Source organism: Dendroctonus ponderosae, unplaced genomic scaffold (genome assembly GCF_020466585.1).
Source record: "Dendroctonus ponderosae isolate FM_Combo_2020 unplaced genomic scaffold, Dpon_F_20191213v2 Dpon_F_20191213_1, whole genome shotgun sequence".
Lineage (NCBI taxonomy): Eukaryota > Metazoa > Arthropoda > Insecta > Coleoptera > Curculionidae > Dendroctonus > Dendroctonus ponderosae.
Genome location: NW_026017110.1, coordinates 8233934 through 8250525, shown reverse-complemented (window position 1 = coordinate 8250525; position 16592 = coordinate 8233934). Strand labels below are relative to the sequence as shown.

The window sequence follows — 16592 nt, the reverse complement described above, 5'->3', positions numbered from 1 at the left end:
GAATCGATTCAACTTAGCTTGAATCTTCTCGGCAACAATTGCAATCACTTTAAAACAGCTAATTAAGCGGATTTATCAATTGATTTAATAAAAATAAAAAAATTATGATTTTACGGTTAATTTAAAAAAACAGTGATTTTTTTTTAATAAAAATCAATTTTTGCCCAACACTGAAGTCACTACATTCTGATAATTTTATTCGAATGGCACTAATTTTTGATTTTTACTTTTTTGCTGCTTGCTTTGATTTAGCACTTTGCAAATTTGTATGTAAAAATGAGCGTTTTTTTGCAAATGCAGCTTTCACTATAAAAATTTACAATTGTCGATCCAGACTGAGTCCCCATTTGAAGTTTACTCCATCCATAGAAGGCACTTAAGTCTTCATATTCTAAGAATTTCTTCTGCATCGCACTTAATTTTGATTTTTAGGCGCACTTTGTAAATGCTGATATAAAAATGAGAGTTTCTGCCCAATTGCGGTCTGCACTTTAAAAATTCAAAATTTCCAAGCCAGCGCAAGTCCCCATTTGAAACTTCCTCCATCCATAGACGGCACTTGAGCCTGCACATTCTGAGAATTTCATTCCAAGCGCACTTAAATTTTATTTTTGGGCGCACTTTGTAAATTTTGATGTAAAAATGAAATTTTCTACCCATTTGCGTTCTCCACTTTAAAAATTCATAATTGCCAATCCAGCACAGTTTCTTATTTGAAATTTCCTCCATCGGTAGAAGGCACTTAGGTCTGCATATTCTCAGAATTTCATTCGAATCGCACCAGCTTTTGATTTTTGCCCGCACTTTGTAAATGCTGATGTAAAAATGGGAGGTTCTTCCCCACTGCAGCCTCCACTTAAAAAAATCATAACTTCGAATCTGGCGCAAGTACCAACTTGAAACTTTCACCATTGATAGACGGGACATACATTTGCAAACTGTGCGAGTTTCATTCGCATCGCCTCCAATTCTATTTTTTATGTACTTTTTAAAACAACATAAACATTTTGTCCCAATTGGCAATTCTCTGCTCTGAACTTCCAACACCCGTTTCCAGTAGCATGTTTTCAATTATTTTACATCGCATGGATAAAAAACATTGCAAACCAATAACGGGAAAAGCAGCAAAACAAAACACTGATGCTCATTAACGCGAATGGCCCACTCCATGTTTTTTAATTCCCGCTTACTAAATCGCCAGTTTGCTGATGTTTTAACGAGATTGGGGTTTAGCGAATAAACATTTTCTTCCACATTGGAATTAACTGTGATGGAAATGAAACCGGTTGGTTGTGAAAACATCTGCTCACCTCACAAGTATCGATGGGATTTTCGCCTTTTCTCAACCGATCGGCCACTTGTTTTGGTATCATCTGGTACAACAGTTCGTCAGTTCTCTTCATCTCTTCGTCCAGCTTCCTCATCGATTCTTCCAGCTTTTTGCTCTTCTGCTGTTCCTGGTCGAGGGCTAACTTTAATTCTACTGATTGTTGAGTGCCGGCCAGCATAAGATCGCTGAAACCGCCAAAGTAGAAACAGTTTAAATTGTTCAGAGTTAAGGAGATTCGTGAACTTACCGACTAAAATCGTGCATGGACAGATCGTTGATGTACAGGCCGGAATTAATGAGGGAAGTCAGGTCGGGCATAACGGGCGTTCCCAGGTACATCATCATCTTCCAGTTGTCCATGTAGATCATCTGGCCTGGAATATTAGCCATATTAGTTGCGAAAACTCTTGGTAAATGTGTGTATTTTTTTAAATTGTAGAAATTGATTTGGATTAATTGGGGCGTGAACGAGATTATTTCGATTCAACTGACTGTGATCAATTTCCAGGTTTGAATAAAACCTGAAAAGCAAAAACGGCCCCCGAGTTGTTAACTGTGGATGATTGATGGTTTAGCTTAATTAGGAAAGGGACGGAATTTCAAACGAAACTTGTTGATAATTTCGAATGGAGAAATGTGGATTTTTATTAGGTTTGATTTGTGTTTAGCAAAGTGGGTGTTGTTTCACTAGAAAATTCAACAATAGCTTATTTATATAATAATATCTATAATTTTTCCGTTAGTTTTGCAAATAGCTGGAATACAGTGGCTGATAGGAAAAAATTTAAAAGTCAAAAAAGTTTCTAAATTGATCAGGGAATTTGGAACCAATTCTGTGGTCATATTTCAGTGGCGCACCCTAGAATTGGGGGTGGTAAAAGGAGCATGACCCAAGAAAAATTAACACCCTGTAGAATTTAGCAATCAGTTGACAGTTAGCTTCGGTTCAAATTTGAATGAAATAAGTGGGACTCAGGGACTTAGAAAACAAACTTTTACATCCGGTATTTTGAAAACGAAGCGCTTGCGCACCGCAGTCATATGAACTTCGGTCCACTTATGAGTCTTAAAAATGAAAAAATTGTAATTTCTAATTCAGGCCAAGTTCCATTAAAATGCATAAAAATGAGAGTTTTTTCTTAACCACAACCTCCACTTTACAAAATCATGAGTTGTAATTCAACGCAAGTTTACACTTCAAATTTCCACCATCCATAGAAGGGACTTAAGTTTGGACAAGCACATTTTGGTAGTTTCACTCGAATTTTGATTTTTGCGCACAATTTGTAAATGCTGATGTAAAAATTAGCGTGTCTCCCCAGTTGCAGCATCCACTTTAAAAATTGCAAAGAAGGCATTTGAGTCTGCACATTTTGATAGTTTCACTCGAATTGCACTCAATTTTGATTTTTGCGCGCACTTGGTAAATGCTGATGTAAAAATGAGCGTTTCTGCTCAGTTGCAGCATTCACTTTAAAAATTCATAATTTCTAATCCAGGGCAAATTTTATTTTCAAATTTTCACCATGCAAAGAAAGCATTTGAGTCTGCACATTTTGATAGTTTCACTCGAATTGCACTCAATTTTGATTTTTGCGTGCACTTGGTAAATGCTGATGTAAAAATGAGCGTTTCTGCTCAGTTGCAGCATTCACTTAAAAAATTCATAATTTCTAATCCAGGGCAAATTCCCTTTTCAAATTTTCACCATGGAAAGAAGGCATTTGAGTCTGCACATTTTGATAGTTTCACTCGAATTGCACTTAAGCTTGATTTTTGCGCGCACTTGGTAAATGCTCATGTAAAAATGAGCGTTTGACCTAAGTTGCATGATCCACTTTAAAAATTCATAATTTCTAATCCAGGGCAAATTCCCTTTTCAAATTTTCACCATGGAAAGAAGGCATTTGAGTCTGCACATTTTGATAGTTTCACTCGAATTGCACTAAATTTAGATTTTTGCGCCACACTTTGTAAATGCTGATGTAAAAATGAGCGTTTCTGCTCAGTTGCAGCATCCATTTTAAAAACATAATTTCTAATGCAGGGAAAATTCCCCTTTCAACTTTTCACCATGCAAAGAAAGCACTTGAGTCTGCACATTTTGGCAGTTTCACTCGAATTGCACTCAATTTTGATTTTTGCGCCACACTTTGTAAATGCTGATGTCAAAATGAGCGTTTCTCCTCAGTTGCAGCATCCACTTTAAAAATTCATAATTTCTAATTCAGGGCAAATTCCCTTTTCAAATTTTCACCATGCAAACAAAGCATTTGAGTTTGCACATTTTGGTAGTTTCACTCGAATTGCACGAAAGTTTGATTTTTGCGCGCACTTTATAAATGATGATGTCAAAATAAGCGTTTCTCCTCAGTTGCAGCATCCACTGTAAAAATTAATATTTTCTAATCCAGCACAAGTCCCAGTTTCAAATTGCAGAATAGAAGAGGCAGTTAATTGGCAGTTAAAAAATCGAGCTCAATACCGGATAATACGAGCTATAATTTTATGTCTTTTTTTGAGCTTATTGGAGCGTTCTAAACCATTTTTCCTTAAAGTTTCAGCTTTAATTGGACTTTTGCACATACTCGAAATAAACAAAAGCATTACTTCACGTCAAAATACATTTCCCGGATATTTCGAGTGGGTTACTAGGTCAAGAGCCATGAGAGGGAAAATATAAAAATGGAAAATGTGTTTACTTCGCCAAACAGTGCGCCAACGTTCTGCAACTGTTCAAGGGCCATAAAACCGATCCTTTTTTTCGAAGAAAAAATAAAACTTACTTAAGATGATTTAAAAACGTTTCTATGAAATGACGTTGTCTAAAGGCACCGCGTTCGGGTCGTAAAAGACCGAGTCTCTTTCTGCAGAACGTAAAACTTTAGAGTTATAAACTGCATGGGTTTTTGAACGGAAATCCGATTTTCTCCTGGTTCTACATTATTGATACGATTAAGCGGGTATTTGCCGATTTTCTCACACAGAGTTTCCAAAGTTTCAGTTCCAAACTCCAAAGTCTCTCATTATTAACCTGAAGTGACCCTAATAAGCACCGAATTTTTTCAGTTTTCTTATTAATTCCGGCCGATTGCTGCGAAGGCTTTCAAATCCCACACTTGTTTGTTTCGAGGATAAATTCAAATTTACTTAAGCCGAATTCACCGTAAACAGACCGTTTGCAAACAAAGTGATTGGAAAATTGAATTGCAGATGAACGTATTTTATGGCAAATATTTAATAGATTTGGGGGAGGTTTCTTGGGTCGAAGGCGATGGATTGGGAAAAACTAGATCTGATCTAGATATTTCCTATACAAATGGGTTCAATAGTTCATAGTATACAGGGTGGTTCTTAACAAATGTGACAAAATTCGCTTCAAAATAAGGCGTTTTGGGCAAATTTGTCTGATCCTAAAGTTAGTTAATAGTTTCAGAGGCACAGGGCGTCAAAGTGTAAACAAAATTTTCGGTTTTTAATAGGTTTTTAACCAAGTTGTGCTGCTAGCAAAAAATTTTGGGCTTCTGGGTTTTTTAGAATGAGAAACCCAAATTTTAGCTGTAATAGTAGCAATTTTTTGCGTTTTAAATCATCGCTTTTTTGTTGACAATTTCTCATTCTCCTATATTTCCGTAACAAAAAATGTGTACTTGTTCCAAGTCGATATCTCTCACCGTTTTCGAGATATTTCGCTTTGAAACCTCTAGTGATTTTTTGAACGAGCTCAAATTGGACCGGCTCTAAAAGACGCTTTTACCGACGCAAATAAGAATTAATTTGTATTATTTAAAATCAATAGTTGGCTTTCCATCGAAAGGGGTTTATTTCGTTTCGCTTTCAAGCTGCGGAATCAAATTGAAATCAAGGTCTGTTATTGCATCAAACATAATCATTTCTGTGCCTAATATGGGCCGCACGTGCCTATTAATTCTGCCCCATTGGTGAAATCCGATAAATTCAGGTTTCAGCAAACTTACCTTTTAGTCGCAGATTTTTCTCTTCGTTGAATGCGTCCAGCTCGTCGCTCAAAACCAATTCTTGCCTGTCGGTGGGTTTATCGTTGAGAATGGGCTCGACTGTTACCAGTTCGAAGATATTATTGGTTCTATTTAAAATCTGGGAAGCAAAAGCGGTTTAGTTGGTTGAAGACGGTTCTTCACTTTAGCAGCAATTTACCGAACTGAATTTAAAGGCAGTCAGCGGCCGCACGAGATCAAACCAATTGGTGATTTTCTTGCCCAAGAGATCGGGCATAATAACCATAAGCGAGTTTCCGATACTTCGCACCACCATGTCCGAGCTGGAAAAGAAGAAAATTGCTTTTTCAACTTCAATCAAACAACGTGAATCGGGCCGTAGTTGGGGATTTTGGGCAAACATCGGAAACAAAGAGCCTCCCTCAAAGAACAATTATAAACTATCCTGCCACGAGTATGGCGGTTTTGCTCGATCCCTTTGACCGATTTTCCAACAACCGAAAATCGGTTTAGTTAATTACATATTTGACGGGACCAGATTTGTTAACAAGAAGTTTCACAAGAAAAATTCTAATTTCGGGGCCATTCGATCCGAATACACGCCCTGTTGCTTTAAAGCTCTTTGCCGTCTGGAGTTAAGTCACTAGGTTCATTGGAACAGCTTTTTGCTATTAAGCTTAATTGGGTCACTGTGTAGCTCAGTGTTCGCATGAATACTGGCCGAAGATGCATTAACGGCAGTAAAAGTTCGATTAAACAATTTGACCGAAACTGTATATGTTTTACTGGAATTTGGAGAATTTTTTATGTTTTTTGGTAAGTCTTGCGCCAAGTTTGATTTAGACCAAAGTTGATGGTTTTTATATACAGGGATGTCCATATAGGTGAAAATTTGTCATGTTTTGCCAATAACTTCGAAGGTAATCGTGAAATTGGCACCAAATTTTAGACTTGGGATATTTTGAGGGTCGCAAAATCCGAATAATTGCTTAGTTTGGATGCAACCCGTGGAGTGCTGCGGGGCAGCGCAACCCCAAAACCTTTAAATTGCGAGTACCTTTTCGGGCTTCGTACCCTGGCATTTTCCGCTACAAATTCTTAGTCTCTGGTATTTTTTCTGCGAAAAATGTATCTTGGTAAAAGCCGATATTTTGCTTAGTTTTGGAAAAATGTATCAATCACAACACAAACGCAAAATTTAGCGCATCAAATATTTCCTAACTTTTCACTATGAATATTTTCTCAGCTGGTGATCCGACTTGAATAATTACTTTGTTGAATCATAGCGAAATTATTGTACAAAATTCCGGTTTTAAGGCAAGCAAGAAAAATGAAATACACGTATTGTATAGGGTGTTCAAATATGTAATATAGTCATGTTTCCATGGTCAAAGTTTAACACTTTTTACGGCCTAGAGAAAAAAAACTATACCATACTAAAGCCTCATATCATCTAGGTGATTTGGATCATGAATCGACTGTTTATCCTGAGCCGTTCGAGAAATAGGAATTTTTATGAGTGGTCACATTTTGCTCGCGAAAATTATCTTGTCAAAAAACGCAAAAGTTATGGAATATTTAAACTATGCTTTATGTGCATACTATAGCATAAACCCCCATTTTTCCTTAAATTTCCATCGCGATTTTACAGAACAAAATCAAACTGTGGTAAGGACATTTTTCTATTTCGATTGGTGGCTTCAACTTACCCGAAAACGATACAAAACGGAAAAATCTCAAACAGCACCGAAGCACTAATGGGTAAATGTTTCTCTTCGCGAGTCATCGTGAGCGACGCCAACGTGAAGGCTCTATTGTCGAAGGTCAATTGAAAGGTCACGTGCACCATGTCAAAGAGCAGCTCCTCTCTCACCAGCTCAATTTTCATTTCCTTGTGATAGAAATGGCGGGCGACCTGAAAACAGACAGAATTTTTGTGCAAATGCGGGGTGATTTAGCAATAGGCGCGCCCCATTTTCTGCAAGCCGAAACAAGCACCGAAAAATGTAAGTCAAATCAGGTTTTCCGCATAAATGGGGCATCAATCTCTTCGCCTTTTGTTCGCAGCTGCCAGTTCCTAACTAGGTTTGCCTGTACAGATAGGAAAATCAGCGCCGATATTCAGAGCAAGCGAATTGCGTCTCTTTAATTATATAATTAATTAATTTACAAGAGCAATTAGCAGCGCACTGTAATTTTCCGTTAATGAGTCAACAAACAAGCGCCGCTTTGATCTTCCTTGCACCCACCAGGACATCAAACTCACCTCCCTGATTTGCCCCATGGTGTAATAGACGAAGCCTCTTCTCTTGCTCCTGTAATGCAGGGTGAGACCGTGTTTGGTCTCATTTTCGCATATAAAGCTGGGCGCTCGCATTCGTGGGTAGGAGAACTTGAGGTATTCGTGCAGATTGTCAAGTCCATTGAGAAAGTCCCTCATGTGCCTGCCCAACACCGAAAGCACGCGATCGTAACCATACTGGCTGACGAAGCCGATGAAAAACACTCCCATCTGATCGAAGAACTCCTTTTCGCTCACTTTCAGTATCTGAAATAGAGATCAATTTAGCGTAGATAAACTCGCAGCTAATCCACCCTTCCATTTGTCTGCTTTTTAGTTGGATTTTCCCTTGAAGTCGAAGTTTGCTTGTTTTTTTTTGGCCAAATGCGATTCTCAGCGGACGTAATCCGTATCCGAATCCACATCATTTGGAACGATATTTTATCCCGATATCCGGTTAGTTTCGTTCGGAAACCCCACAACATCCGTCTTATTCGGTTTTAAGGATGGAAAATGTGTTGCAACAGGTGAAACGTCTCCATTTACGAGCCGCCTGCAGAATTTCTGCAGGCACGTTTGCGGCAAGAAATACAGAAAGAACGAGAGGCGATAACGGCCTTACAAAAGATATTGGATGTATGTACTAGTCGCTCGTGTGTGGTGAATAAACATGAAATTTGATGTAATTTTGGCCTATTGGCTTCCGGACGCATTTGGGAAGTTTTGCCTATATTTTTTTAGAGGTTAGGAATTTATTGCAGAACTTACTGGACAAATCGTAGCTTTTGAGATCCTCTATACAGAAAGTCCTAAGCGGTATTCCGATAATTCCAGTCGTTTTCGGTTATTAGGAAAAATTCATCAAATTTTGCCGTTTGCCTCTTAAACTTTTGGGGTTGGAAATGTTATTATATCCATCCTTATGGGTAACAGATGCTTTTCGAAATGGCGCTTCAGAAGCAGCAGATTTCCCTCGTTTCCCACATATAAGCTAGTGAAAAACAGACGCTTAGTTTATTGCTTCTTCCTTTTTACAGGTTAAGATTTGGAGTTGAAATCTAATTGCTCAAAGGGCAGATGCCAAAACCGGCTTTCAGAAGAGTAATTGCGCGTGATCGGAATATTTCAGCGGTTTTGGAGATATGAAATGTGTTTAAAATTTCAGGCGCTTGAAAAGGGGCGAAGCCCTATCTAGATCCCTAATATTTTTATGTCCCTATATAGCTCGGAAAATGCTCTTTTGAAACTGTTCTACTGATTATTTAGGTAGTTTTAACCGTTTCCGAGATACATAGGGCGATGTGCGTGGATTCAAAAGTTTTCGTGCAAATCTCTTTTGAAGTTGACATGTTATTTCGACGTTTGAAACCTGAATGCTGCTGGCGAAACGTTCTATATTTTTGACAGTTGCCGACATAAAAGATTGATAAAATTTGGAGGATTTCATGTTTTTGCATCTGTCTCTTTGGAGGTTAGAAATTTCACATTAAACCTCATGGGCAAAAGATAAACTATTGGAAAAGTCCGGAGGACTCAATGCAAATTTTTCCCGTTGCTCGGATTTACGGTGTTTTAACCTTAAAAGTTTCCCAATGTCTGCCCTTTTTGCTTCTATTCCTTTAGAGGTTAGAACTTGGCGTTCCAATCCAATGGCTCAAAAGGCAGATATCAAAATCGGCTTTTAAAAGAGTAATTTCGCGTGATAGGAATATTTCAACGGTTTTGGAGATATGAAGTGTATAAACATTCAGGCGTTTGGAAAGGGGCGAAGCCCTACTAATATTCCTATTATTTGTATGTCCCTATGTAGCTCGCAAAATGCTCTTTTGAAAAGGTTCTAATGACTAATTGGGTAGTTTTAACGGTTTCCGAGATACAAAGGGAAATGTGCGTAGATCAAAATTTTTCGTGTAAATCTCTTTTGAAGTTGATATGTTATTTCGACATTTGAAGCCGAAGGTGGCTGTCGAAACGCTTTATTTAACTACATATGATCATTCACTAGATATTTTTGACCGTTTCCGACATAAAAGAGTTAAAATTTGGAAGATTTTATATTTTTTCTTTAAATAAAACCTCATTGGCAAGATACTTTTTCGTTTAAAGGAAAACGTTTACTCCTTTGAGATATGGGATGCTTTGCCTCCAGAAACGTTTAGTTTTCTCAATTTCTCATTTGTTTGATTTGTTCACTTTACACTTTTGAGGCATTTGCAGTTTGAGTTGCTCTTCGAATGTATTATTCATGTGCGTGTGAGGGAAAATCAGCAGCGATTGCAAACAGCTGAAATCCTGCTGGCTTTAATTAGCAGGATTCGTGCCACTCGTCCTTCTGTTGTAAGTCACTGCACATCATTTATTTACGTGCTAAAGTAGTTGGGAATTAATGTGAGCACTTGACTGGTGTGAAAACATTGAATTTGACTTTTACCTGTACGGCCTTTTTCGACAGTCTGGGAATAAGTCCTTCTGGGTAAACCTGGTGAGTGCTGAAACTGGGTTGGTCGACTCCGGCTGCCCGTCGAATTTCCTCCCATTTGTCTTCGCCGTACGTGGCTTTGATGTATTCGGTCATGTTTTCTATGATTAACCCGTACATGGTTCATTGGTCTGAAAAAAAAAACACATTTGCCAGTTTTCGTCATTTTCCTGCCCCATATCGCCTTAATAAATGTTTTACATATTCATGCACGCTTCCGAATTTCGTTCAGAGATTCGCAATTTGCTCATTCAGAAACCGGGAATTGGCAAAAGTTTGTGTATGCCGAAGTCAATTCAAATCTTGAGCACTGTTCAACGACAGACTGAATTTATTTTTTTTATGGAAATCATCTACTGAGATTCCTCTAAGAAAGGCCATTATAATAATGAAAGTTTATTTGGCAAACTCCAGTTAAAAAGCTCAGTGCCCCTTAGCCTGGTTTATCGCGTTAATTAATTCTATTTCGAATTCCTTTGCCGCTTAAAAACGGGCCATTTTTTCCATTAACGGAATATGATTAAAAACCTTGACAAAGGCAAACCGGAAAATGATTTCCTTGAGTGGACGTATTTTTTAAACGGGAGAAATCTTAATCTGTTTGAAATTATCAAACGTTCTTCAGGCCATGTTCTCATCACGTTTTCAACAGGATTGAGGACTATGGCCGGGATTTTATCAGTTTTTGTCGCATCATTTCAAATTTATACTGCTTCTTTATAGCCCGTTCTAAAGAGCATTAAAATAGCTTCATTTTGATACTAAAACTGTTTAGATAGTTTCGTTAATCGCCGAGTTATTCAGAGAAAATGAAAGCTGGAAACTTTCGAGCGCGTTAATTCTCGTATTTTCCCTCTATATTACTTGAAGGTTTAACTCAAAATTAACGTTTCAATTTTTTTTTCGAAAATTTTATTTTGCATAAAAAATGGGTTTTCGCCAAAGGTTTTCAATGATGATTTTTCCAAATTCGTCACTGAAAGTTTTCCAAAAATTGTCAAGAATTCAGTTTTTTAGGCCGAAATTTTTGGAAAAACTTGGAGGAAAAGTTCCCGTTCCTCCTGGTTGAGGTTTTAATTTTTAAATGCCCTCATCTCGACTTTTTCCCTATAATTATTTTTGAAATCATTTTGTCCCAATGTCGAGTTGATTGTTCACGTTTTGCACAAGCGTGGCTTTCTTTGATTATATCCCACGTGATGGAGTGAGACCCTGCGTCGTTAGAAACTGTGTTAGAAAGAGAGCGCTTTTGTTTAGAAAACCAATGTGAATTCAGGTCTTTCCATTGCTGCCGTTGGTTTTTGGCAAATTGTCAAACGTACGATTTTGCCTCTTTCTAGTGCAAGTTTTTCAATTAATTGCCGCAGAGCGGAGTGAGATAGAGGTTCGTCGGTGGTGGCGTTGAATAACACGCACTTTTTGCAATAAACAAGCAAACAATTTATTGGTCGCCAAATTGTGTTGATTTTTGGCGATTTTTCACACTCCCGCATCTCTCTTCTGTTTGTACAGCGCTGTTCTTATTTCACTAATTGTGATGTAAAGGAGTGGGATGCAAAGTCAGTTAAAAGTGTGTGAGAAAGATCACACCGTCCTCTGCAAATGCGCAAAACTCCATACCATTCAAGGCTGGTGAATTTTGACAGATTTTCAAATACTTGCATCTTGTTTAATTTCGATTGAATTGAGTAACAGAGTGAGGCAGACAGTGCGTCATTCGAAACTGTGTTAGAAAGAGACCGCGCTTCTTTACAAAATCAATTAGAATTCCGGTCTTTCCATGACTGTGTCGATTTTTGGCAAATTTTCCCAAGAGCGCAGCCTGCCTCCTTTTCTAGTGTGGAATTCTCCAATTGATGGCCGCAGAACGAAGTGAGATAGAGATTAAGCGGCGGTAGCGTTGGAAGAACACATTCCTCACAAAAACGTGCAAAAAATTAATTAGTCTACAAAGATGGGGTGATTATTGGCCTCATCTTGTTTCTTTTTACAGACGGGGTTTCTTTAATTTAATGCCGCGCTTTGGAGTGAGCTGGAAAGGCGCTTGGAAGTGTGCTAGAAAGAGCACACTTTTCTATATAAATGGGCCTAAATGCACGGGAGCTCTAGGCTCGATTGATTGTTGGCGAATTTTCAAACCCTCTATTTCGCTTCTTTTCTATAGTGGATTTCTTTCATTAATTGCCGCGCACCAAAGTGAGCTGGAAATTCGCTGGATATAATGATAGAAAGAGCACGTTTGTCTCTATAACTAAGCATAAATTATATATCCCATTCTACAACCGGGTCGATTTTTGGCAAATTTTCAAACACCCTCATTTCGCCCGTATAAGTGAAAATTTGCTACCGGGTGAGGTCAAATACTCATATAAATGGCACAATAAATCTTGGCTTTAATAACATTTTCTGAGCATTCGAGCTCCTTCGCATCGACTTGGAAGTTTGGCCTACTTTCGCCCGCAGCTGACCCGCTTATCGCTTGAAAATGTCAAAATTTTCTAAGATTTGCTGCTTTAAAATCCCACCCAAAAGTGGCGCAGAGTGTTAAGAACCCGAAAGGTGTATCATACGCTAGTAAATTATGAAAAAAAACCCGGACTAAGATTAAGGTGTTTTTCTCTAATGCCCCAAAGAGTAAATAGTGAATCGCGAACCTTCCAGGGGAATAAAATTTCATGTTCAACCTTTCGAAAGGATGGTCCGCTTTGATCTAATCCATTGGCTTCGAGGGGCCGAGAGTTAAATGAATTCTATCTGGCCCTTTTCCAAGCGCGAGTGTGTCTACTTTTAGGCAATAAAAGCTTAAAGTTTTCGAATCACATTATCAATTCAGCCTTAATATTGACGGTTACTGTTGGTTTTCCATGAAACTTCGACGAATTGATGGTGTATTTAATATTTTATGAAACATACATGCTGATTTTATGCCCTCTGGCTGGCAATTTCAGCTATTTGCGACGACAAAACATCGTAAAGCTGCTAGCGATATGTCTTTTTTATTGTTTTATATATACTCGATATACTTTTTTATACTCTGTAAATTGATAAGCTACTAAATGGGTCTAGGTTTCACCGAAAAGACGAAAATGCAAAGTTAAAGCGTGTCTTAAATACAGCTGTTTGTCTGTGGCTGATATTTAGAGAACCGGTTCAGCTGTCAACCCTGATAGAGGGTTAAATTAGAGCAAAAGTCGGATCTGAACAACAGGAAAGCAATTTGTGGAAGTATCATTATGTAAGTTCTGTAGCTCGGTGCGTTTTAAATGTGATAAACACCTTAAAATCGCATGAGTTTTTTCGAAAAGCTGAATATTTTTTCTTGTGGATATTCATTGTGCGTTCAAGTGTAGTGTGTGTTTTTTGAGAACTGGTAAGTTTAGCATTAATTTGCTGTTGACGAACAGCGCCTTAAGTGCTGCGTGTGATCCTGGTCAAACGATTTAGATTCAGTGCCTTATTTCCACATTTAAACATTTCAGCAAATATTTTGTGCCAAATGACTCGTATTAGTGATTTTCAGATCATGCGGATTTTTAAAACTGCTCATAGGCTCATATTTAGATAAATTCTTAAGCGGTAAAGCTCTAGGCGCCAGTGCTGGATAGAGCGTTAAATTGCTCACTTTTTTTGTACCAACACTATTTTGGGAATGTTTCTCGTTTTCACACCAAATGCAAAAATTCAAAATTAATTTGAACTTTTAAAACCGCTCTTAGGCTTTGGCTGATATTAGAGAAATGGTTGAGTCGCAAAGCTCTAGGGGCCATTGCCGGATAGAGCGTTAAATTGCACATTTTTGTTTATATTAAACACTACTTTGTAAATATTTCTAGTTTTCCCGCAAACTGCAAAAATTAAAGATTACTTTGAATTTTTAAACCGCTCTTAGGCTTTGACTCATATTTAGAGAAGCGGTTGAGCTGCAAAGCTATGTGGCCCATTCCCGAATAGAGCGTCAAATGTCGCACTTTTTTTGTATCAAGCACTATTTTGAAAATGTTTTTAGTTTTCACGCAAAATGCAAAAATTCGAGATTACTTGACGTTTTGGAAACCGCTCTTATGCTTGAGGTCATATTTAGAGAACCGGTTGAGCTGTGAAGCTCTATTTGCTATTGCCGGGTAGAGCTTTAAATTTCTAAGTTTTCCATACCAAGCACTATTTTGGGAATGTTTCTCGTTTATACGCAAAATGCAAAAATTCAAGATTACTTTGAATTGTTTAAACCGCTCTTAGGCTTTGGTTCATATTTAGAGAACTGGTTGAGCTGTAAAGCTCTATGGGCCATGGCTAGATAGAGCGTTAAATAGCGCACTTTTTTTTTACCAAACCCTATTTTCGGAATGTTTTTAGTTTTACAGCAAACGGCAAAAATTTCAGATTACTTGACATTTTAGAAACCGCTCTTATGCCTTAGCTCATAGTTAGAGAACAGATTGAGCTTTGATCGTTAAAACGGGCGCTTTTTTACACCTAACACTATTTTAGGAATACTTCTGGATTTTACGCAGAATTCAAACGTCCAAGATTAATTAGAATTTTCTAAATCGCTCTTAGGCTTTAGCTCATATTTAGAGACTCTTGAGCTACAAAGCTCTATAGGTCAATGAGAGATATAGCGTTAAATTGCGCACTTATTATTCCAAACACTATATTGGAACAATTGATGGTTTTCACGCTAAATGGAAAATTGCAAAATTAAACCGGATCTCTAAAACCTTTTCTAAAGCAAACATCAACAAGTTGTACTTTGAAGGATTTCCATTTGAGTTTTTTACTGTATAAATTGCGGTGGTATTTTCTCAAGTTCAATCCTTTTAAAGCCCGCACGTTTGCCGCTGGCCGCCGCTCACTCAGCAATTTAGCTAGATTTCCTAGTTTTACAACTGTTGAAATGAAGGTCCTAAATTCTCCTCTGTTTTGCTTAGCGACTTCGCACAAATGAACAAAACGTGTTGCTTCTCACGTACAGTTTCTCGATTTTTTCCCCCACGATCAAGCCATTTATTCATACATTTATTTACCGCCGATGGCACATTGCACGCCTGGATGCCTGGAAATATCTACCTGGATTTTCTCTGCTCTACAAAGCGTAAATTTGCATCAGTTTTTTTTCTTCGCCACTGATGAGGGCCGTTTAAAAGCTTTTCAGGAGGGAATTTTTTCAATTGTAAACCCAACTTGCACGCAAAGAGTTTCACAAAATTCGTGACCAAAGCGACAATGAATAGTTTGCCCTTGCGGCTGAATTGTTCCATTATTAAATGTCTTAATGTTCTCGTGGACACTTAGCAGGGAAATGGGTTGAAAAAAAAACAACACGGAATTGGTTAATTAACTTTTGAGCTTCGCAGAACTTCACATCGATTTGTGCCCTTTACTTAAAACCTTTAAGCTCGGAGTTCGCACCTCAATGCTTTGAACGGTCAGGCGATGAGATCTTCTTCACCTCCAGTCCTGAAAGGGACAAATCGAAAAAAGCCTTTTAGGATTCTGTTGGAAATCCCATTTACCTGCCCATTTTCCGATGACTTTAGAACGCTTAGGTCCTCAAGGAAATTTTCAAAAAACAAACACCCACACGGAAAAATCCGATTACCATTGAAATTATTTCCGGATCGGGCTGTTGAGTAGGCACATTTATAAACAGATTCGAATTTGTTTAAAGGACTAATAACCACTAACTTGATTGTTATTATAGAAAAATTGTGCGTCAATCAGATCACGTCGCGGTCATTATTCGGCCAATAAGGATTTAATTGCTTTCGACCCGCTCATTGAAACCTAAACTTACTGCCGCTAATTATATACGAAAATGTTGTGTAAGTCGTACGATCAATCAATGGTTTTTGTTTGTCATTTTTTTCCTCTTCGATTCATTATGTTCAGCATATGAATATTGTCACGTGCATTCAGGTTTTGATTTTATTATATGCGTATATGTATGTGATTTATTTCGATTTTTGCGTAAATTATGCACGCTTCAAATGTTTCAATTTAATTTTTTTCAATCATCGGTTCAGTTTTACGGCTGGCTTTTCCCAGTGGGGGAGCAGATTTTCTTCTTGGAAATTCTGCAACTTTCAACCTCTGTTTCACAAAGAGCATCCAACTGGAGCACTCAATCACACGGTCCAAACACTGGATTTATAGATAACGTTTAATGGATCTTTGCAAAGCTGGCCGAGAACGCGTTTAGAACGTTCTTTGAATGTCCGAGGATTTTATTTTCTCAGTCTTGGCTGGCAGAATTGGAGTTCTTCTTTGGGTTTTATTTAATTATGTTCTGTCATTTTCTATCTGCTTAGGACAATTTTTATACAGGGGATAGGAGATGTTTGATTGGTTTCAATTCAGGAGGTGTTGGTAAAGGGCGTTTTACAGTCGGCAATTTTACCGCCCGCAACTTTCTTGCACGCAATATTTCGTTCATTTTATCAGTTTTCGAGTTGCCGGCAACTTTTATTGCACTTGCCGGCTATAGTTCCAAACCTAAAATTTCTTGCAGCTAGCCGCAATTTTAGT

At 37.9% G+C, this 16592-nt stretch overlaps 1 protein-coding gene across 2 annotated transcripts in view; it reads right to left on the bottom strand.

Moving 5' to 3' along the window:
- LOC109541640 (soluble guanylate cyclase 88E) overlaps window positions 1–16592 on the bottom strand; it is a 25658-nt gene that overhangs the window by 6567 nt on the left and 2499 nt on the right. For both annotated transcript variants that reach the window (XM_048670454.1, XM_048670455.1), the window contains exons 2-8: window positions 10020–10198; window positions 7574–7855; window positions 7017–7222; window positions 5507–5630; window positions 5308–5446; window positions 1578–1704; window positions 1311–1515 (exon numbers count right to left, since the gene is read on the bottom strand). In XM_048670454.1, coding sequence (XP_048526411.1) covers window positions 1311–1515; window positions 1578–1704; window positions 5308–5446; window positions 5507–5630; window positions 7017–7222; window positions 7574–7855; window positions 10020–10187 — 1251 coding nt within the window. In that variant the 5' untranslated portion in view covers window positions 10188–10198. The remainder of the gene's footprint in view (window positions 1–1310; window positions 1516–1577; window positions 1705–5307; window positions 5447–5506; window positions 5631–7016; window positions 7223–7573; window positions 7856–10019; window positions 10199–16592) is intronic.